The sequence below is a fragment of the Perna viridis genome, chromosome 2, assembly GCF_037379345.1.
Source record: "Perna viridis isolate PV_CMFRI_1.1 ecotype Kerala chromosome 2, ASM3737934v1, whole genome shotgun sequence".
In the NCBI taxonomy this organism is placed as follows: domain Eukaryota; kingdom Metazoa; phylum Mollusca; class Bivalvia; order Mytilida; family Mytilidae; genus Perna; species Perna viridis.
The window spans coordinates 52,940,094-52,963,564 of NC_142446.1; the positions used below are offsets into that span (position 1 = coordinate 52,940,094).

General features: G+C 33.2%; 2 protein-coding genes across 3 annotated transcripts; one reads left to right on the forward strand and one right to left on the reverse strand.

The window, feature by feature from the left end:
- Positions 1-7,527, forward strand: LOC148625991 (uncharacterized). 2 transcript variants are annotated; one of them, XM_088569511.1, is made up of 7 exons: positions 1-234; positions 646-707; positions 1,274-1,385; positions 4,447-4,493; positions 5,010-5,091; positions 5,419-5,459; positions 6,836-7,527. In XM_088569511.1, exons 1-7 carry the CDS (start codon positions 137-139, stop codon positions 7,141-7,143), a joined length of 750 nt encoding a protein of 249 aa, XP_088425637.1. In that variant the 5' UTR covers positions 1-136; the 3' UTR covers positions 7,144-7,527. The 2 variants fall into 2 exon arrangements, with proteins under 2 accessions (XP_088425637.1, XP_088425638.1); XM_088569512.1 differs by lacking the exons at positions 4,447-4,493; positions 5,010-5,091.
- A 3,063-nt stretch (positions 7,528-10,590) lies between these two features.
- Positions 10,591-20,808, reverse strand: LOC148625992 (uncharacterized). Its single transcript, XM_088569513.1, has 5 exons — positions 20,502-20,808; positions 19,764-19,797; positions 16,627-16,770; positions 12,092-12,334; positions 10,591-11,260 (listed from the first exon to the last, which is right to left on the reverse strand). The coding sequence occupies exons 1-5, from the start codon at positions 20,502-20,504 to the stop codon at positions 11,235-11,237; spliced, it is 450 nt and encodes a 149-aa protein (XP_088425639.1). The 5' UTR covers positions 20,505-20,808; the 3' UTR covers positions 10,591-11,234.
- Between the last annotated feature and the right edge of the window lie 2,663 nt (positions 20,809-23,471).

Below are 23,471 nucleotides of genomic sequence, written 5' to 3' on the forward strand. Positions count from 1 at the left end.
TTCGAAACACGTCGAGTGGTGAAAGAATCACTTGACTAGAGAATAAACCAACAAATAAGGAAGGATGCGAGCTGAGACATAACTCACACCATTTAGATTAAAATTAAACCGATAGGTCAACAGCAACTACATAATAATGACTGGCTTTAAATGGCAACTCTTACTCTTGCTGGTGGTTGTAATTCTCGCCAATGCAAATAAGCGAACAAGTGATAGTATTGCGGGAGAACATTGGTAAGTCATAACTATTGCTCTAGTTAACATTAAGTGTTGTCATTCTACCACTAACATGTAGGTATGGTACAACAACGGTAGAGCAATCTGCGTTTAAAAATTATTTGATCTCCTAAAAACGACTGAAATGAACTATTTGAAATGCAGCTTTATACCTATTAAATCGTAAAGCATATGTATACATTCGTCGGTATTTTTAGTGTTCCTAATTATTCTTTAAAAAAAACTCTGAAAACAATGGTACATGTAACATGTTTACGAACTTTCGAATTGTTACAAGTTATATATGGAGGATGTAATTTTGGACTATCGTAGGATCATTATGAACTGTAAAAAAATCCTATATTCCATTGATTTTCACAGATTTGCTATTCAAATAAAATAGTATTTTCTTTTTAATTATATCTCTAGCAATACGACAGATGGTTCAAGATGCTGTTTCGACTTTTATTTGAAAGACGGAAAATGCAAAGGTACGTAAATACTCTAAAGACACCTCAAATGTTGAAAATCTTTAAAAATATAACTAAGATATGATTTATCATATTTATCTAACTAAAGTATTCGAATTTTTGCATTTGAGACTTGGAAATCATACTCACAGAAACTATAATATATGGTATACTAAGTGGGATGCATCACACAGAGAAACCAAGGAATTTCAGGCGGCTGGGATGAATGGATACTTAATTTTAAAAGACTCAAACTCTGATTCAACCTCGCTCTGAACTCGGAACTCGATAGTTAACGCAATGCTTCGCCATACTCCGTATTCATACATGCTACATCCTTAGTCTGGAATTGATGCGAGGTTGCAAATTTGGTCGCTCTTTCAGTGGTATTCGAATTCCTTCTAAGATCTGACATATGTGGCAACACCGCCTGCACCAAATCCGACGCTCTAGACCACTCGGTCAACAGTGTAGCAAATAGGGTCGTCACATTCTGAGACGTATATTTATATACTAAAATAAAACTGAAATGGCATCTAGCAATATAATGTATCTACATTATACTTTGTACGATATCGTCATTCTAGAATGTGAAAATGGAACGCACAAGCCAGGTGACAAAGACCACTGTATTAAATGCGCAGACAATTCCTATGGTAAACGTTGTGGTCATGAATGCAACTGTTTAAGCAATCAAATGTAAGTAAAAATTTAGGCTTTTTCTTCCATTTCTAGCCGATGATTTAAAATGCATGTGACTTTTTAACCACCGGGTGATTAATAAAACATCTGCGAGAATTTTCCCGCCATTTAACATATTCCTAGTTTGCTACAGATTTCATAAGAGCTGTGTCTATTCTTGATTAGAATTATTTCTTCACTCTTTGTGGTAAAATTAAGATTGTAATTATTCAGAAGTGCATCAACAAATCGTAATGTAGTAGATATATGACACAATGAATGAATTGCATTTTTGAAGAATCTGACCTGTTATTTTCAATTTTTGCCGTTGAATTCAGGGAAGGAACAGATTCTCCTCCAGTGGTCTCGGGGATTACAAGATTTCTCATCCCTCGATAGTTAAAAGTTACAGACCGCCAATTCAACCAATGAGCATTGGGAACGTACGCAAAAATAGTCCTACGCAGAAATTACCCCTGTTCCTCATAGTGCTGTGAAAAAAGTTCTCATCTCATTTAAAAATATTTAAACAGTTTCTGAAAGGAAAAACATTTCTATACATTTTATAGGTGCATTTTGCTTCTTGTGATGTGAAGCCTAATCTCCATAATGATTTCTAAATATACCCCTATCTTGTGAAAACACTGGGATTTCCCATGCTATTTATAGACACTTCACTTCCGGTGACCAGTCCTGCAATGCAAGTCTACTAACCCCACATGCCATTCTGAGGATTGTGAGCTGACATATGTAGAATCATGCTGATATATAGTCCTCTGCAGGTTAAAGTTAAGGTAAAGTCCAGAGAAGCCATTGAATATTGTGAAATTAGCATAGAAGCCTATGGGAAGTGGAATTAGTGGTTTTTAGCCTAAATGTAAGATTTAACCTCGCTAAAGCTTGCGGGTTTAAAGAAATATAAAACTTAACTACATATACATGTAGCTCGAATGGAGAAATTTTGTAATCCCCTCGAGATCGGAGGAGAACTTATACATGTTTTCCCTGCAATGAGTCATTAAAGGGCAAATAATGGGTGTCAAATAAATTTATACTTTATTTGTATAGTAGCCAATAAAGCGATTAAGCTCCGCCCACCATCATGGCGTCACAATCAATAACGTTGTCAAAAGTGGAAGTAGGTCATAGAAGAAGAAATTTCACATCGGAAAAACATGACGGAAATTGTTGTTTAATTTTGAATATTTATGCTATGTTTATGACTCGTTTAAAAGTATATGTTACAATTTACAATATTTCGTCAATAATGTCCATCTCTTAGAACTACTTTTTGTCGCGGGTTTTCATTGAAAATGCTTAAGGGCCCTCGACAGATTCCTACTTTTGAATTAAATTCTGTTAAAAACACAAAACCATCAAAATTGACTTATTGCAGGATAAACACAATATTAGTGTATTACAGAAAAAATATATAGAAAGTATTTGTATAAGGCTAAGGAAGGGGAAGTAATTGCGTGGCTCTTCCGAGCCGAATACAAATACTTTCTATATTTTTCTATATAGAAATATATATATATTTCTAATATTAAAATGAATACCATTTACGTTGATATTATTTGTCGTACCTTTGTCAATCTTCTTTTCTCCCTTTTTTCTTACATATCACAATGTACATATAAGTATCTTTTCTTTATTTTAACACAATCTATTTAAAGCTGCATTAGCTGTCATTTTCGTAATTTTTTGTTTCTGTCGAAGTATGCCTTAACTTTGACTTATGTCTACTAAACTGTCTTTTTCTTATACAATTTCATTTTGATATTCACAAATAAAATGCTTTAAATACATGAAATAGGTTTCTATATATTTATTGTTGTGCAAGACAAAAAAAATCGAACTAGCAAGATAAGTTCGTATGCATTTGACTTCTGGTGACCTTTATCCGCGCATGTACTGTAAGGATCGCTTCTTTAATAACAAGCATGATTGCAAAATGAAAGTGGTTATTGAACGACAAGAAAGACCGACGGACTCAAGCCTTAAAAGAAACAAAGTTTGAATATATAACGCAAGGATCCTTTTGAAATTTACACATTATGATATAATGCCGCTTAATATGATCATTATTTATTTAAAAACTAATCAAGAAATAGATGAAATGAAATGTGAACAAGACACGTGCTCACCTGCGTATCCGTTATTGTTATTTTTTTACCGAGGTTAAAGTATCTTTAACCCTGGGGAATTATCATGTCTTGTCGGCAATCTTCAGAAGTAATGGCGAAAAATAATTAGCTCAGACCTATCGATCTTCTCTTATTTACAAAAACGTTGTTTTCACAATATTCTGTAAGGTATTATCGACATTAATTGCATTAGTAAAATCTTACTTCATTGAATCAGCAAAATTCAGTAGAATCAAAACTGAACAAATTTGGCAGCTAATGCAGCTTTAAGGAATGACTTAGCATATTATATAGTGTGGTGCATACTGAATAACCTGTTTTGCAGGCTATTTTTAAGCATACACCACGGGCATTGAGGTTGTTCCTAATAACCAAAAACATATAACAGCCATTCCTCATAATTCAGTTTTAGTAACAATGTTTAGCGAATAAATCATTAAATCATCGTTGATGACACCACAGTCACCAAAACAAAATATGGTTTTAATGATGGACAAAAATTGCGTGTAACTTCTGATATCAAACTATCTAAAAAAAAACAATTATTATTATAAATCATTGAGAAATCTATATGATAAATAAGATAACCACAATATAATTATTCGTTCTGAGGACACTTAGAAATTTATCTCATGCATGGAACAAGTTCCGCGCAGTCTTCAAATCTTGACGTTGTTCGACACTGTTTGGGTAATTTACTCTTCCCAAACTATGAAGAACATGTAAAGCAGATGGTACTTTTTGGATGGTTTTCAATGATCAGTATGGAAATGAAAACGATTTATTTCAGATTAAAAATTCTTTATTCGTATTCCATTTGTAAATTTAAAAGTTAATATAAAGATTAGTAAAAAACTTGATAAAAACCAGAAAACATAGAAAGTTTGTAATACATTGTATTAAATTTAATCCGCTATAAATAATGTTTTCAGATGTGACAATGTTGTCGGCTGTATTAATAATCAGTCCGGGTCTGAAAGTGAGTGTGATAATTGAGAAGATATTTTCCACTGAAACCTGGCTAAACCGTATATTTTTATAATACTTAAATCGACATTAGGGACTGCTAACAGTATCTGTTTTAGACAAATTCTCGGACTATTCAGAGTTCGATTTAGCCAGGTATTACTTTTTTTTATCAACTAATGATACAGTTATTTTTCTTTTAAAGTGCATTTTCTAATCTACAACTACATGTACCCTAAAACCGCTGAATGGAATTCGATGAGACTACAAACAATGGGTGCACGATTTGACCAAGTGCCGATTTGGCTTGTTACTAACTGGTTCTAATGTAGTCGAAGGGCTGACAAATAAGGTTAAATGTCCCACAGGGAACGAGAGCATGCATTTCAATTAATCTAATAGTGCTTACTGATCAATATCGGTGAGTAATGATGTATAGTGTATATCAATACTCGCCATACAGTATACGTACACACCTTGCATATAACGGATATCCATTTTGTCATAACGGTTATCCATTTTGTCACAGGAAAAGAAAGTCTTGGTTCTTCATTTGAGGTTGTTGTACCAGTTCTTGTTTGTGTTTTTGTACTGATCATTCTTCTATTTTTGTAAGTAATGTTTAGAAATAAATAGCATTAATTCTTTATAAATATATGTAGTTTCTTTATCTCAACCGAGAAATTATAAAAGCATACGAAAGAAACATCGAAAAACAAATATTACTAATTTAATATTTGGTCACAACTTATTGCAGACGAACGGAAATAAATAGTTGAGGCTGATGCTGCTTGTTGTATTCTTTTAACTTTTATTCCTCAACTACTTTTGTTTCTAACACTGAACAATTTTGACAAAGATATTGCTTTAATTTGTTAAATGTAAAATCGAAATATCTATATCTTTTATATCATGATCTGATGTTCTGTAACTTACAGATATCTCAAATTCTACAAACGACGATGTGGCTCAATAAAAGGTAAATATCGTTATTGGGTGAAAAATAGGATATTGTGTTATTTATAATAATATCATGAATGCTTTCAACATAAATACGACTAATACTCGTCCAGTATAATATTAAAACCGTTTTGGCTCGGGCAATTGGACAAATGGCATATTGGGGTGGCCATAGTAAAAAAATGTTATAAATTGTATAATTAAGATATATAATAGACTCTTTTGTGCTAACTGTAGGATAGTCGATGAGCTCTACGCATGCTCAATATATACTTCCGCGAGGAAAATTCTTTCGTTCTACCCAAGCCCTACCTTGCGGAAGTGTACATTGAGCATGCTCACCAACTTAGCACAAAAGGGTCTATTCTACAGATGCCAGAGGGGTTCAACAAAGTTTAAATATTGAATTTAGATAAAATTTTTCGTCAAAATAACCAAAGCAACAATATGCAAATAAAGAAAAATCCATTCACGATTGATGAAAATATTCAAATGATATATGCAAATGACCATAAAAGGAAAATCCATCAACCAATGATAACACAAGTTGCAGAATAACGTTGAGACTAATATAGCTCTCTCACTGAAACGACGCGCGCTAGGTGTGCACTTTATAAAACAATTTGAGCTGAATGTCGTTCAACCTCGCTTCCGGCCAATCTGTACATTTGACCTGGACACCAAAACAAAAATGAATTTTACCTAGTAACCGCTGAATGATTTTCAAAATAACTTCGAAGAAATATAGTTCGATACAAAAATTAATCTATTTCCCATAATAAACAAAATGTAGATAAGCAAAAACGTACAAAATGTTATAAGCTCCCGTTACCGTCTATGATTATTTAGACAGTCAGTAGATCTGTTCGAGGGATTCGACAAATGACGTATTGAACTTTTTATATTTAATAGAAATGTAGCATAATTGCTTTCCAAATTGGTCTCCGGCTAGCCATGGATTGCCTCTGTACAATAACCAAGGCAATATGGAAAACCTGAATACTATTGTATTAGAACGCTTGATATGAACAGTTTTTGTTAATTGCTTTAATATATGCCTAATTATTGTACATATGTACATGTAATACTACTATAAAACTAAAACATGAATAAAAACGTTCTATCGACTCCACAATGGCATGACAATCAACAACATTGAAGAATGTCAGCATTCTGTTCTCATAATGTTTTTTTTTATTTTTAATAAGTCTATACACATACACAGTGAAGAGTTCAGAAATTCCGAAATAGCGGGTTGGGTCCCGGTACAAATGTATATCTTTGGATCTGCCTTTGACGCATATACAAGTGTACATGTATAGTCAAATACATATTCATTTGAGTATCTTCATAAAATATGATGGTAATATTGATTGTTTATTCATGTATTTGTAGGTGTTCACTGTCGCCTTAGTCGAAGAACTACAACACAAAAAGAATCTCAAAACGACGAAGACCCTTACTCTGAAATTAGAGAGTCAGAAATGATCAAAGACCTCAATTCGAATGATGCGTCGTATGACATTGAAACACCGGGTGATGGTTACAATCATCTTAGAGTGAATGGTAAATACAAGAAGATGAACTCAAATAATTACAATGAAAAGGTATACTTCAAACTGGAAAAAATGATGGCTACCACGGATGAAAAAACTACCGATCCAAATTATGACAAGATGGGAAATATTTCATCACTTAAGTGATTCATCATTTGTTTCATTGGTGTATATATACTCAACAAAAAAGTTAATATCATTCAATATATTTTATCATCATCAGCATATGATTAGGTGAAATTACTATAAATTAATCACCGTAACAAAAAACAAACTTTTTCAAAATCACATAACAGTTTAGTAATGTTTCATATAACTCTCGTAACAAGTTTATTTCATAATTTTGAAATATTAAAACAAGTATTTAGCCTTTATTCTTTATCATTAAACTTGCAGTGTTTTATACTTTTAATGTTATTTCACAGTATAATATTACTGTATTTAATACAATACCAAGTATGAGTCATTAGCGACAAGAACAAAAAGGTTATCATTGTTGTTTTTATTGAATAAAAAAGCAGAAGTTTTTAATATTTATTCAAATGAATAATACTTTTACCAAAATACAGCGATATTTTTGAGGGTTACAAGATTTAAGAATACTATTCTCTATCAAAGAACTCATTTCGCGAGACGTTGATGAAACAAACTTTTGTAGTTGGCACCTTTTGTTGATTGGAACGGCCTAATGCAAGTGGCCTAATGTTCCTTAGTATCTTTTTTCTTTAAAATATACCAATGCTGTTTCTCTTTGTCTGTTTGTATGTTTGTTTTAAACTTCTATGACCATCAACATGTAGTTTTGGGGTTCAAAATCCTATAGAAGTTCTTTTTAGACAGTCGTCTGGTTAGTAATTTAGTAGCAGTCGTTATAAAAATCAAACAGGTGGTGATTCATGCATGTCAAACACCCACCGAATTCATACATGCATTTATTTCTTGTTTAGAAACAGTTAATGATCATATAACCAGTCTTACGTTTTTCATTTGATCATTGAACTTCAGAGAAAGAAATCATATAGATTGCACAGGAAATTGGCCTCTGCAAGAGTTATTGTTCTTGATTTAGTTTGACTTAGTTGATTTTAGTGGGAGATAAATGTACGATTTTCTCAAAAATACAGAAATAAATATTGAAGGGACACAATTGTTATGCAAATTATAGCATATGTAGATTGAAAAATCATCATTTTTTCTTTGGTGGGATTTTCTTAACGATGAATCAATTTGACATGGGCAATGCCTGAATTTTATATGGACTGGTACTTTGGACAAGTTTACATACAGGAAGGCAAATCTGAAATAAAGATCGGTACTGTCAAAAGGATTCCTGTTTATCCCTAAACATTGTTTGCGGGGGTATAATAAAATATTTATAAACGCACTTTGATTAAGCAAAACAGCATAAGCACGGAACTTGTTTTATGAATGCACATGTAAGGCTTACAAGAAAAAAAAACAAAACGTAAAAGATACAAAAGTTGACACTGATATGCATGTCCCATCAAAATTCATGGACCTTTTTGTGAAAGTTACAAGAACAGTTGCCATGATGAAAATGGAAACTGAAATGTTAGGAAATGAGTTGAATAAATGCAGACATTCCCAAGACGAAACTCATAGACAAAAATAGTTATGAAGACTCTGTGTCATTTTAATTTTGCTTCATTTCAGCGCACCTAAAGCAACTGAACATTGCACTTTCTTATCCTACTCTAAGTAACATTACCCTACCGATGTACCTGGTCCAGTTTTTAGTGGAGTCGATTGGTCATTTACTTTTGTTACTTTGTATGTATGATTTTAGTTACTTTATGTTCTTTGTTGTGTATGTCTGTTTTCTATGTCTGGTCTTTGTCCCTAGATTACATTCTTTTGATTACCGCTATAACTTGGTTCCCTTGATTCATCTCTCTACAAAGCTGTGCAGTAAGTGCGCGCGTCTGTTAGCCTTGTGGCGACATCCAAAAGTAGTAATGATCGGCTTTACAATTATATATCTTCACATAAAAGTAAATGCCTTAATTCTCGAATATTTGTATTAAATATACTTAGCATGTTTGTCACATTGAAATAGATATATACTGAATCGGATTCATAGATTTTGGAAGGATAAAAAAAAATAGGTGCTAAATTTTGTCCAAACTTTGCACGAAATTAATCAAATTTTCCAACCAAGGGGCATTTCAACACAGCGACCCCGAACCCCCACTTCCTTGCAACCACACTCATATGTACTTATATCTACTATTGTTTTCTATGAATCACCTCTATCATTGATAATGTCCGAGTTATGTATGGATTTTGTACTTATTTGACTTTTACAGAAAAAAATGCAGATACAATTGGATAGTGTTAACGCTGTACAATTACGTTATTTTACTACTAATTACAATCTTCCGCTTCCTTGTGAATAATTGGAAAACGTGTTGAATGTTTCCGACCTTATGATCTATTGTGTCATATTCAATGAGTGTATATTGATATCTCTTCCTTTAATACTAGTACTTCACTATGGAAAAACACAAATTTATGAAGAAAGAGAGTTTTTTTTTTTTAAATGTGAACAAAATTATATTTATAAAGTAGATGAAAGCAACATGATATCGTTGGCTTATACTTTGCATACATATGTATAATGTATACAAGTATGTCATATATTTAGATTAAAATATATTTTTTTGTAAATGCATCATAAGTGTTTAATCTTATATCATCTACCCCATATCGCATTTTTATATCACACCTTAGACCTACATGTATATCGCATACCCTTTATCATACCCCTAGACCTACATTTAAAATGTATATCGCATACTTTATATCGCAGACCTTCACAGACCATACTTTAATATATGTTAATAAATATGTAATTGGCTCTGTTATAGGTTTTAGGTCGGTCATATTGCTCGAGGCGGTTGTATTAGTCCCGAGGCATCGCCGAGGGCCAATAAGGCTGTCTAGGCCAATATGATTGACCGAAACCTATAACAGGGCCAATATGAAATTACTTATTTATTGACAATTTTATTAACCAACTCAAGTAGATGATTTGTAGAGCAGTTGTTTTTTGTGTTTTACCAAGAACATGTAGGTTTATTTCCATTAATCAGTCTTAAATATCCTTTTTGTATAAAATGGAAGATTTTTTTGTGTTTCTGCAGCTTTTAGTCTTGGTGATCAAAGTTCATGAAATCCAATTCTAACTCAAAATGGCGGTATCAAACGACCGGAAGTTATGATGCCGTATTGACCCTCTTTTTTCATATTGGCCCCGTAAAGATGCCTGGTTTGAATTTATATCAATTGGTCAGTTTTTGACATATTTTAACGTATTTTGGGTAGTTGGTTAATAAGTATGGTTATAATATATGATGCAATGAACATGACATGTTAAAATGATCTGTATCACACATGTATCAATCCTTGACCCCGGTGGCCCTCGGGGTAATGTAGGAGTCTCGGGTTGATACACGCATGTGATACTAGTTTTGACATGTAATATTCAGTATGTGATGCTAGTATGTATATACACTACTTTTAATTACTTTAATAACATTGCATCGGCGTTGAATAAATGATAATGATCTTAAGTTTAATTCATAAATATTCTTTAATCTCAATAGTATAACACTTTTCTCAATTTTTTCAAGTGTGTCAACATCCTTCCATTGTTTAAGGAGGTAGACCTAGGGTTAGCCTATCAAGCTATAAACTGAAACAGAATGATATCAGTCCAAGTTACTTTGATGCTTGCATGAGATTGATGTAAAATGCTGAATACAAACGTTCGAATTATTTGTAAGAGTTGTGTCCTATACCCTAGACTACGTACTTAAAACAATCATTGAACACGAAATAACATAGAAGGGATGAGGGAGGAAGAGATAGGAAATATCGTCTAGCGGGTATTTTTCGCGATTGTAAAATTTGCTCCATGAAGGTGTATTAAAATTCGCGGTCTTTTTTTTTCGCCTCTTCAGATTTAATGGAATGAAAATTATATGTAGAATATCTGGACCTAAATTTATCAAGCTTTCATTTTCGCGATTTCTATAACTTCGCGAATATAGCAAAAATTAAAAACTAATTAAAGATATCTCGCTATACGATAATTGTGCCTTTAGGTCCATATATCTAATATCTAGGTTCACTGTCAAAATCATTGTTGCATGCTATATGTTCAGTATTTCCTTTTGATCAGCGGGTTGATATGAACGGTTTTCCTCTTCAGATATTTACTTTTTCAGTATTTGGACAAATTCTGAAAATAAAAAAAAAATGTGATGTCAGTGATCAACACAGTGTTAGGTTAAATAATGGCAATATAGCGAAGACATGATTATCGTCGTAGAAACGACGCTATAAATCACCCCTACCCTATGATCTACCAGATAGGAATTACTGTATTACAAATAAACGAAAAATCTCGAGTTTTCAGTTTTCAGTTACCAAAAATTAATATAATATTAAAAAATAAAATAAACAGTTGAAATTGATACGCATTTCTTTAAAAATAGATCTGCTTTTTCATAGTTTTTTAGGGTTGTTTACGACATCAAAATTGGTCATCAATTTGTTTTTGAAGTTTTTAAAAGTTGGAAAGTACTGCTTTCCTAAGTCATTTAATACTGAATGATTCATTGATTGATTGATAGTGGTTTAACGTTCAAGAGTAGATATTTCATGCATTTTAAAACGAAAACATTTGAGAAATCGTAGAGACCCCGATTTATACTAGTCCGACACTCTGAGTCGGATATTTTTATGAGCTCGCTAATAGAAGCAACATCCCGCAGATAGGCATACCACCTTCTGATTCCCAGCCAAACCAGATGTCGCTCTTTCCCTTAAATATCATGTGCTTAGGAGAGAAGCGATGACTACCAATTTTACAGTCTTTTGTGTAATTTGGCTGGGTATTGAACCCACGACCCCTCGCACTAACACGCTGTACACCAAGGTCACCGTGGTGGTTATTTAATATTGATATAAGTAGCGACTTTCACTTGTTCAATCCATTGAGAAAAAAAAACGATCAGAAGGGAAGTATGACAATGAATTTTGATTGCTATGAAATACTTGAAAATAATACCTTGAAAATTGATGCAGCCGTCTCCATCGGTATCTACAACTTGCATTATTTTTTTGACTTGCTTTTCTGATATGTTTTGACCCAGTCTGGCCATTGCCTTTTTGAATTCTTTACACGTTATTAATCCATTTCCGTCGAGATCGAAGGCATTAAAAGCTTCTCTCAATTTGTCTAGATGGTTCGTGTTTTCTTCCTTTTGAAGCATCATTGCTACAAATTCATTGAATTCTATTGTGCCATTTCCTGAAAAATACGATATTCAGTCGTTTTAAAAAAAGATTCGTGTAACTGGAGACGAATAGTATCACAGTTAACTGGGTATATCTGATTTCCTGGTCAATATCATAAGCGGCCCTAGGATCGCTAAAAATATAGACTTAGGTCACTAGCGATGGGTATGCACGATATATGAATAAATTGAAGCATATAAATTAAAAAAAAAAAACTGAAACTATCTAAATTAACTTAATTATAATGCATTTATATCGAAAGGAAATATAAGTAATTTGAAAGAAATACTCAAACGTTTCTTTTTGGAATTTGAATATAAGAACGTATAAAATTAAATAAAATTATAACGTTTTATCCGCTCGGCCAATTGAAGTTAGAAGACATCACTGGTGACCCGGGGTTATATTTGAGAGAAACTTGTGGTACGAAAATATTACCTGGGCTGTCAGGTTAGGTAAAGGGGTTACAAAACACCTAAATGAAATAAGTGTAAAATCAGCGAGACGTTTTATTTTATGACATTCTGATATCAAATTCAAAGCACCTTAGTGATCAAAAGTTTAGCTGATTACTTGAAATTATTCCCATAAAACATGTTGTTAAAATTTCTTGAAATTTATTTATTTTGCTTCCTTTAAAGTAAAATAGTGAATATATTTTCAAGAAATTCAAACGGCCTAATAAATTTTAGAGAAGATACTAGGTACCCCTTAAAGGCCACAGCTAAACATATAAATCTTTGCGTGAAATGAAGAGGTACTGTGACATGTGTAATGTGGGAAGTTAAGCGGAGTTTCCCGAAGTCGTCGGGCACAAATAGGGGATATTTGACAAATTAGCGATCACTTTTTTATTTCTGCTTATGAAAAAAAACAACAAAAAGAATAGACTGAATCCTGCTGGTGTACAAGGTCTACGGGATTTGTTTACTTTTTACTCGGAAGTCACGTGACTGGCTTCGAGTATTGTAAATATAAGAATGACAAAAGGGCTTCCGGCAGATAACTTCACGGACGGAAATGCTTTCTTCAAATTAATGGGTGATTCTCCTCTAAACTTTAAATATTTCACCGATATCCAAAAAGAATGATATTTCAAACATTTTAAGTGTTAATTTTCAGCTAAATATTGTCGAACTGGTAAATTAAATCGAGACACCAAACTATTTTTTGCCACACTTGGCCGCTGAGTAATTTCATAGAAGATAGATAAAGGCCAATACAATTTAATTGGAGTTATCTCTATTTGGGTGGTGTTGGATTTCAACTATGCCCCGTGAATGGTATTATAATCAAAATTATTTCATCAAGAAGCGTCACAATCAACATCAAGTTTAAGGTCTCAAGAACGGAAACAAAGGCAATAATCTTATTTTCACGATATTTGTGTACATCTTTGTTTTGTTTTGCTGCAGGTTGCAAAGGAAATATGGGTTCAACACCAAAACAGTCTCAAACCTTAGTCCATGTCATGACCGACACTTTAGCACATTGCTTAAAAAATAAACACCGGGAACCTATCTTGCAGGTTGCACGCCAAGCGACTTACGAGTTTCAGCACCTTCGGTGCTTTGATTGATTATTTCACTAAATTTGCCGTAAGATGTTTATTTACTGAAAAAAACTAGATTTTAAATTTTTAAAAATGGATTTATTGTATTCATTTATGTTCATTGCTTTTATACATCAAATAGTTCCCGATGTGTAATAAATTTCCATAATATGAAATAAATTCGGAAAATTCACACACTGACTTTTTTCCCGCCAAAACGTAAAAACTGAAATAACGTTTGCCGATCACAAAGTTTAAAATAAAACCAATAAATGACGAAAAAATCTATATCTAATAGATATGTTATCGTGAGTAAGAAAAATATAATAATTACTCGTGCTAAGAACGCTAAAAATAGATTTAAAGTTTACTCGTACGTGCACGTTACGCGCACTTGTTCATGTACATATAGAAACCAGGCAGTTACTATATTCTATGGGTGGCACATTGTATATTTTATCCCACAGATTTTTTTTATTCTAATGTAATTGTTGAACCATGTGTATGTCATTATAGTATGAAGATTTGTTTAAATCGACAAAGGATGGCTCAGAAAATGACTTTAAATTTCCACAAGAAAGCAACCAAATTTTGCATAAAGTAAATTTCTCAAAAATCTCATCACGTTTCTGTTAGTCACTCTTTCCAGTGAATTATCCTATTGATACTGAAAGGACCGGAAATAACTTATTAGTAAGTACTTAATTTGTAAAAATATTTTAGAAGTGCTATCAAATGAAATTTTCAGAAAATGCTCGGAAATCACAAGGAAGTCTCATTTAATAAACTGATTTCATAATTATAATTTTAGTACAGTATTTCCGTTCAATTCAAGGTCACTTGTTTTCAACAACCTTTTATATCGAAGTTAAAAACAGACTATCGTAGCAAAACTGTTGGCATGGCCATTGTAATTTTTTACTTGCATGTACATAGGTGATGTATATAATTATTGATATAATTTGACTGAATGACTCATGTGCTTAATGAAGACTCAGAGACATAATCCTTCGATTAGTCAAATTAAAGTTTGGAGCTAGCATGTCAGTAATGCTAGTATCCCTTTGTACAGATACAAGTAGTCGTTTCTATGCTGTGTATGCTGTGTTTGCTGCCCATTTTTACATTGGACTCAGAATTGAGTTTTGAATTTGAGTTAAATTTGTGTATTTTGTTGTCTGCATTTGATAGAGATAGTGAAACCAATCAAACTAGTTCAACCCCGTCGCATCCTTTTTTACTATAAAAAATTAGGAACTTCTAGATTTGTTTAAAATTATTGGACTTTGAGGTTTTTGTACATGCTTAAAGTATAGTGTGATACCAATTTCGCTGATACAACGTATTTGTCCTTTCGGAGCAAGTAGAAGGCAGTCTCCGTGTGTAGAAAAAAATATCACCGTTCATTTATAAATGTCTATAGTGTGTCTTTTTGATGTTTTATTCTTTAGAAGGGATGTTACTCCTTTGGTAACATTTTCCTATTTCACTTTATTTATATTCAGGGGCCTTTTAGTCGATCCTTTTTTCCCCATATTCATAAACCTTAGGAAACCAGAACGTTTAATTTGAAATACATTTTGATATTTTAATAAGTTTCTCACTTATTGCAATGCGACAGATGCCGCTGGGAAAAACAGGACATACATGTACTTACCATTTTGGAGTGCCTAATGTCATTCCCGATATTTTTCTATGGGAGTTCATATTGTAAGGGCTTCAATTTTTGAGTGGTGACTAATTTTCTTTATCTTCAGCTTACATATCTAATCTTATTTCATGCTTTTCCGTACATTGTGAATGTTGAGCGGTTTTCTGTTTTAACGTTCGGGTCTTTTACTCGGATTTTGATGTACCTCAATTCTCCTCTTTGCGTTTCGATACTTTTTTGCCGATGTTGAAAGCAAACATCTAATTATGATATAATTATAGAGGTAACACGCTTTCTGATTGGAAAGACCAAATTTTGTTATGCGAATTTGGCGCCATTAAACTTTTTTGATGATCTATTCGTTAAGTTTTGATACTAAAATTGAATAACAATAAGTGATGACTGTTGTATTCGGTTTGTGTATTTGAAATAACCTTAATAGCCGTGATGCACATTTGAAAATAACATTTAAGTGTGCACCACGTGAATGGGAACAGAAAAAATGAAACATATAAAAATATGAGATGTGGTATAACTGCCAATTTTAAAGTCATCCATTAAACTTCTACAGGACACCACGCAGTCTTCAATGATGGGAAAATCCATACCATAAAGGAAGCTGTAAACGGCTCCGAAATAAATGAATTGAAACTATTCATAAAAGACGAAAAAACGTAAAACGAATAACAATGAACATAAAAAAAACAAGGACAATCACTGAACTACAGGTTCCTGGCATGGGACATGCAAATTAAGTATGTGGCGGAGTTAAACATGTTTGTTTTCCCCTCATCTGGGAAACCGTGAGAAAATACAACAATAAAACTATAAAAATCTGTTGAATTCGGATTTAACTCTTGAGATTGATACAGAATACAAACACTTTTACAACTAGGACAAAGACAGCAAGCTGTATCTACTTCGCCCAAGTAATCGCTTTTTCCGTACGCTTGTTCAAAATCTAAAAGCAACTGATAAGCACACCTTGTTTAATAAAAAATATATCAATAAAAACACGTCCAACAGGATTTAGTGAAAATATATCTTAAAATGTCTAAACAGTCATTCCTTAAATAATTTTTAACTTAAATGCAATACTAACCATCCTTGTCAACTCTCTTCATGATTTTACTGATATCAGAATCGCTGGGATATTGTCCAATAGAATTAAGATAGGTTTTAAGTTCTTTACATGAAATCTGGCCGTCACCGTTGGCATCAAATACTCTGAAAGCATCTTTGTATTCTGAATTTAAAAGTAGAAATCTGTTTAAAGTAAAGGACCGTGACATATAAGCATGCGCAATCATTTATACAATTTTAAGGTATTAGAGTCTTTTATCTTTATAGTTGAGGAAAAAACTGAAAAAAAATCTTGTTATGCAGTTCACTCCGATGCGTTACCTTTGTAGCAACCAACAAATTAAATTATAATTGTGCTTTAAGGAAGTAGATCTAGGGTAAGGGACACAACTCTTAAAAATCATTGGAACGTTTGTATTTAGCATTTTACATCAATCGTATGTAATAGTAATCAAGGGAACCAAGGTTATAGCGGTAATCAAAAGAATGTAATCCAGGGACAAAGACCAGACATGGAAAACAGACATACACAACAAAGAACACAAAGCAACCAAAATCTTAAATACAAAGTAACAAAAGTAAATGAGCAACTCGGACTACACTAAAAAACTGGGAGCATGGACCAGGTGCTCAGGTAGGGTAAGCGTCCTCTGCTTTCCTAGAAACACCCGCCGAATTGCTCATAAAAAAGTCAAGTCTGGGGTAGACAAACGAGGAAAGGAAAACTATGACCCGTTGAATAAATCAGTTTTCATGGTGCTCATGGATACACCATAACGATCCACGAGTTCATGATGACGACCATAAAACTTCTGTAGTGATGACTTCAATCTTGTAGCAACATAACCCTGTTCCAGAAGCCTATTTGATAGAGTTCTAGCGAGATACAAAAAGTCTGCGTAGTTTCGGCAAGCTCTGGCATAACGTATGACTGGTGATATAAAGACTCCATACGCAGAAGCCGAAGGGATGTTGCCACAGATGAAAGGAAAGGTGACAATTCTGAATGAAAAGTCATCACGTTTGTCGTAAAGTTTGGTCAATAGTTTTCCTTTACCATCGATTTCTAAGTGTAGGTCAAGATATGAGGCTGACTTCACAGTGTCTGTAGTATCCTTTATCTCAAATTCTTTTGTGTAGATGCGATGCATCAAATCCCCGAAATTAGGATTGTTTAAAGATAATACGTCATCTATATAGCGGAAACTGAGATTGAATGATCTAGCCAAACGATATTTTTTCTTTCTAATCAGATCAGCTATAAAGTCAGCCTCATAAGAGTGAAGAAATAGGTCAGCAAGTAAAGGAGCACAATTTGTTCCCATTGTAACTTGGATTCATTTTATTCTCTTTCAAAAGAAAGCTTGAGAGGCTTTGGTGAAATTGAATATAATACAAATATATCACTGATTTCATGAGTTATGTCCCTTACCCTAGGTCTACCTCCTTAAATTTAACGTTGTGCCACAAATCATAATGTGTTTTTACCAATATTTGTTTATCATTTAAGGATCATTTAAGTACCCATTTTACAGGCATTTAGGTAGGGAGTTGGTAAGCTAAGTTTTGCATCATATTTGTATACAACAGATCGTGTGTAGCTGTATCTTTAGCTTCCAGTATACCTGTTAATTGGCTCAAAGATATATTTTGCAAAAGTTACCTCGTGGCGCAGATGTGAAGTATTCTTTTAAATTATGACATATGCGCCAATCATGTTGAGTTGTGTTGTGTTATTGAACTTTTTTTTATTTATTTCTTGTCTTTTTTTTATCAAAGGCTGATCCCGGCTCGGTACACCGGGTGAGCTGCCTTAAGTTTTTCTGCACAAAATAGATGAAATGAAAGAAAATCACTGTAGCGTTACGGTGCGCGTTCCCTTGCACCTTCCTGTTCTTCAATTCATATATCTGTCCATATCTGGACGTTTCCCTCTTTTTTTCTGGCTGCTTTTCTGGTCCATGGTGTAAAACACTTAGAAGAAATTATTTTATTAAAATTTGCCATTTATACGCAATAAAAAATAAAGGAGAGAAAATGGAACCAAATAAATGATTTCCAGATACTGTTCTTGTCAGAAATGAGCAGAATGCACATTCATCACATGTTTATTGAATCATTATGCTCCCATTCTATACTAGATGTTCTGCCAATATCATCGTAGAAGTGTCTGGTCTATTTAATAATACAAATGTTTGACACCCTGATGAAAGACCAGAATCAATACTGTCTCTGTTTTATCCTTTGATATTTCAAGTTAAACAAACTCTGTGGTTAAAACACGAAATAAGCATAAAAAGTTCGATTTCAGTGCTATCTGTTCAATTATAACAGTGTTCTATAGAACAAGTATTAAATCATCCTAACACCGAGAAAAAATGACGTCGGGGTTGAAATGCTTCTAAAAATATTCTGCTGCAGGATACTTTCGAAGACTTTCAAATTATGTCTTTAAAGAAACAATCGTTTCCTAAGAACAACAAATTAAAGTGGTTCGTGGGGATGCGGGAGTGCTCGATTTGTCGTATATTAACTGTGTTACTTTACTTATTGCTATAGAGTTTAAAGGAAAATCTAGGAAACCATGATTTGGAGGGTAATCACAAGAATATAACCCAAGGAAAACAACTACACTGTAGGTAGGGAAAATAGACAAACACAACAATGAGCATGAAATAAAAAAAAATGATATTTATATAGATAAAAAAACACAAAAACAAAAGTGAACGAGCAACACGGTCTCCACTAGAAACAGAGAATGGACCCGGTACAACCAGTAGGGTAAGTGTCCTCTGTTTTTCTAGACACACCCTCCAACCTCCTCATAAAATGCCATGGTAGGGGTAGACGAAGAGGAAAAATAACAATAACAGTACCACGGTCTACAAATCAGTTCTTATAGTGAAGATGAACTCGCCACAACGACCCACGATCGAATTTGCATAAAGACTGCACAATTCACTAATGCCTAAAAACCTACATGTCAATCTAAGATTTACTAAAAGGTATATTTCAAAGATGTTAATATTGTAGAAGTCAGACAATTTTTATTGTAGAAAATTTTGAAAGAATTCTACATGTGTATTTCCATAATATGCTTCCAAAACAAACTTAACGCTACAGACATCGCTTATTGTAAAATCTACCTTTACTAACCTTTAATTTGTTCTTCTGTCAATGTTCGTTCGGCCTTAAAGAGAAACCACCATATTAAGGGCATTTAAACATTCACATTAGACAAGCATATGTGTACATCTCTATTCAACCATTTTAACTATAAATGTACGTGTGTGTTTATTCAGTAAATGCAATACCAAGTAGCCGAGGCATCATTGTCAGCTAAGTCATATTGTAAATTTCTTTTTACTTTCGACAGCTTTTCATTTTGGTTTTTTGCAGACTGTCTTTTTTTGAAAACAAGGATTTCAAGTAAAATAAATCAGAATTATTAAATAATTGTGATTAAACAGAAAAAAAAGAACACCAATACATTACACTGACCAACTTTCACTGAAAATCTAGTTTCCACTTTCCCTTCAGCTTAGTATTTTTTAAAAGACAAATATAAATTGTCAGAAGGTATAACTAGTATTTCTATTGAAAAACTTTACTTGACAAAATGCATCGTTTGCGAAAAACAAAAATGAACAACTGTTGACAATTGAAATGACATTTACCCACAATTCTTTGATCATAGGGACAATGAGTGAGTTTTATCATATTCGGTCGAATGAAATCGAATTTGTTCAAGATACAACGCACCGATGTCTTATTTTGGTTAAGATTTTACCACTTGATCAAATATGCCTAACTGTGTAACGTTTGTTGAAGAATGCTAAAGATATCTAAGGAATCTTTTTTCATGAAAAACTGATAACTTATGCTAAATCTTACCATAATAGTATGAAAACTCGTCAAAATACATCCATTGTTTACATGTACTAAAATGTCACTAAACTCTAACTTATATTTGTTTTGACAATATTATGATAACTCTTATTACTACAGTATAAACACAATGCCATTTAAACTAAAGCCGACAGGCCGTTCCGATATATAAACATATTCCATTGTGAAGCACCCTTCAGTCAAATGTTTCCTTCTCTTCGTAATATTGATGGAAAAAATACCGACAAAGGGAATATAAATCTGAATTAATTAATAATGTATTATGTATCTCAGATGTATTCTGGAATCTGTAACCATGATCCAACAAGTAATTAACAGTTTTCGTCAATGCATATGCATTTATTTGTGCATGGAACTTATTCATAAATCAATAATTAAAAACATTCTGATATCCGAAAAGTCACTTATGCTAAAATAAATAAAAACAGAATGTCTTATTTCAAAATTTACCCAAAAGGGGTGAATGTTTTAAGTTAGACCTAAAAGTATAGCATTACAAGTTAGTCTCACATATTACAGAGCAAATCATACATAAAGATTTAGAGAGGGCTCTTAATACTGCTGGTAAAGTCAAACAAGTGATTTGACGGATCAAGAGATTTTGAAAATAGATGGGGGAGTGCCATCTGAGTTTTAAGAAAAAAAGTGGGTTGAAGGCTATTTATTTTGCCAAAATTCTGCACCAAAATTACAGAATTTGCTGATAAAAGGGGAAACCGAGCTGCGGAACCCCTAGATCCGCCACTGCAAAGTCTACAAAATTACCAACTTCAGCAATAAACAGACAACTCGGCTATTAAACACGTGATCTTCTATCATACATATTCTACCCTTTTTATTAAGTCAAGACACTCACAGAGGGGCAGATTTGACTTAGAATTATTGATGAAGTTTACATATATAGTAATTGCATTAAGGAATTAAATGATGCGGTATATGATACAGTTGGGAATAACATCTATGAACGACTGAGCAATTTGGTAATGAATGCGTCAATTCTTCAATGCGTCATTCTTCTTTCCACTGATACTTCTGATACTAAAGTATAATGAAAGCCATAGATTATGCAACAATAAACCTTATCTGCAAATAATCAGTTTGTGTTTTTTTTTTTTTTTTTTTGTTTTTGCTTCGTAAATCTTATTTACATTGTCTGGAGATAGTCTTGTAAAGTTCAATTTAATCTGGTATAGTAATTGAAAATCGTCACTGTAACATGCTTACTTCTGTGGCTATTTGTTTTAAGTACTTCTCTGTCTAAGTATCAGGCAAAATATGGTGTGGATCACGAAGGAAAAACGCAGAGATTACATTGTATTATCCAAGTATTTATGCCTAATTACCTCAAGAAATAACCATCAAAGTGTTTATAAAGTTTGCTTTTTTAAGATATTTATAGGTCAAATTTAGTTGAAATGCACTATAGTTAGTTTGTTTGTTGGGATTTAACGTCCGAGCAGCAATATTTCAGCTATATTCAGACAATGAACATGAAATTGATGACAAAATGAACATGAAATGATGATAAAATGAAAAAGGGATGGGACACAAGGACAATGGGAAATTGGGAGAGGTGGGAAGGGTCGGGCAATTTAGCCTCCTGTGGCGGAGCCCTATGGTTCCTACTCCTATCGAATACCAAAGTAGGGTTCTTTAACGTGGAGGAACGTGGCATCTTTCCCAACACTGTGCACCACTATGGTTTGCGGTCAGGATTTCCGTATTATAGGCTGACAATCCCAGCATGTAACACACCAGGGGTATCCCATTCCACCACCTGGGGCACACATCCCAGTTGTTCAGAGCGCCCTAACCCCCGGCTAGGGTTCTGAGCACTATTTAGTCGCCTTTTACGACAAGCTTAGCGCTGCTGCAGGCCTATTCTTTTAACACCCGGACCTGCACAGGGCGAAATGCACTATAGAAAAATGGCTGGAAAATTTTCCCGCACTTTTTTTCCTATATAACCAGTAAAAGAATATTTATGACTAAAAGGAGCACACTAGGAATCTGTAATAAAGATTCTGAGAAAGTTTCATTGAAATCCATTCAGTGTCGTGGGAGGAGTAAGGGATAAGTGATGGGCTCCGCTGTGTTATGGTAGGACGAACGGAAGAAGACACCTATCACTATAAATCCCCACTCTTCAAGTATAATTATAATTAAAACTATAATATTAAGATTTTTATTAAAGTTCTAACACTCATTTTAAAAAAAAGTCAAGTTGTCGTTTTTACAGAGTCCCGATTAAACTTGTAAGGTGCCAATTTAACCAAATGCCGATTTCACTTGTTTTACTGGTTCTGATATAGGGAAGTGCTTAACTAACACAATTAGATACACCACAGGGAACCAATGCACGATTTTCGTAGCCTATATAATAATGCAAACAGATCAAGATCGTTGTACAATAATCTGGTGCATTGATGAAATTTCCCTATGACGTTATTGATGGTGGTCACACGACTACCACTTTTATCATATAAAGAAAAATAAAGGAGAAGGGTCATTAAGGGCCATTTTTTGCCTAATCTTAGAAGTAAATGATTTTATGGTTTTCTCTTTGTTTCAACGTGTTTGTTACCATAAATAACCATTTTTTATCATTCAAAGAATTTTTTTTCATTTTTGGGCCAAAACTAGCAAAAAACAACAAAAATCAAGGATTTCTGAATTTTTTTTTTATAAATAATTCAGTTTTCATCGTACGAACATAATAATTAATGAAATGTTAAGAAATAATGTTAGTCATACTTTGAGCTAAAAAAAATACTGAAAAGAGCATTATGAGATCCATTTTTGGGTAAAAACATTAAGGCATGCCTATTTCACAGCTTGTGAGCTATGCCATAGCTCGCAAAAATACAGACTTTATTTATTATGCTTTTATACAAGGGCCTACAAAATAAAATAATTATTTGGTTCTTGTTTCCCTACTCTACCTATTTTTGAGAG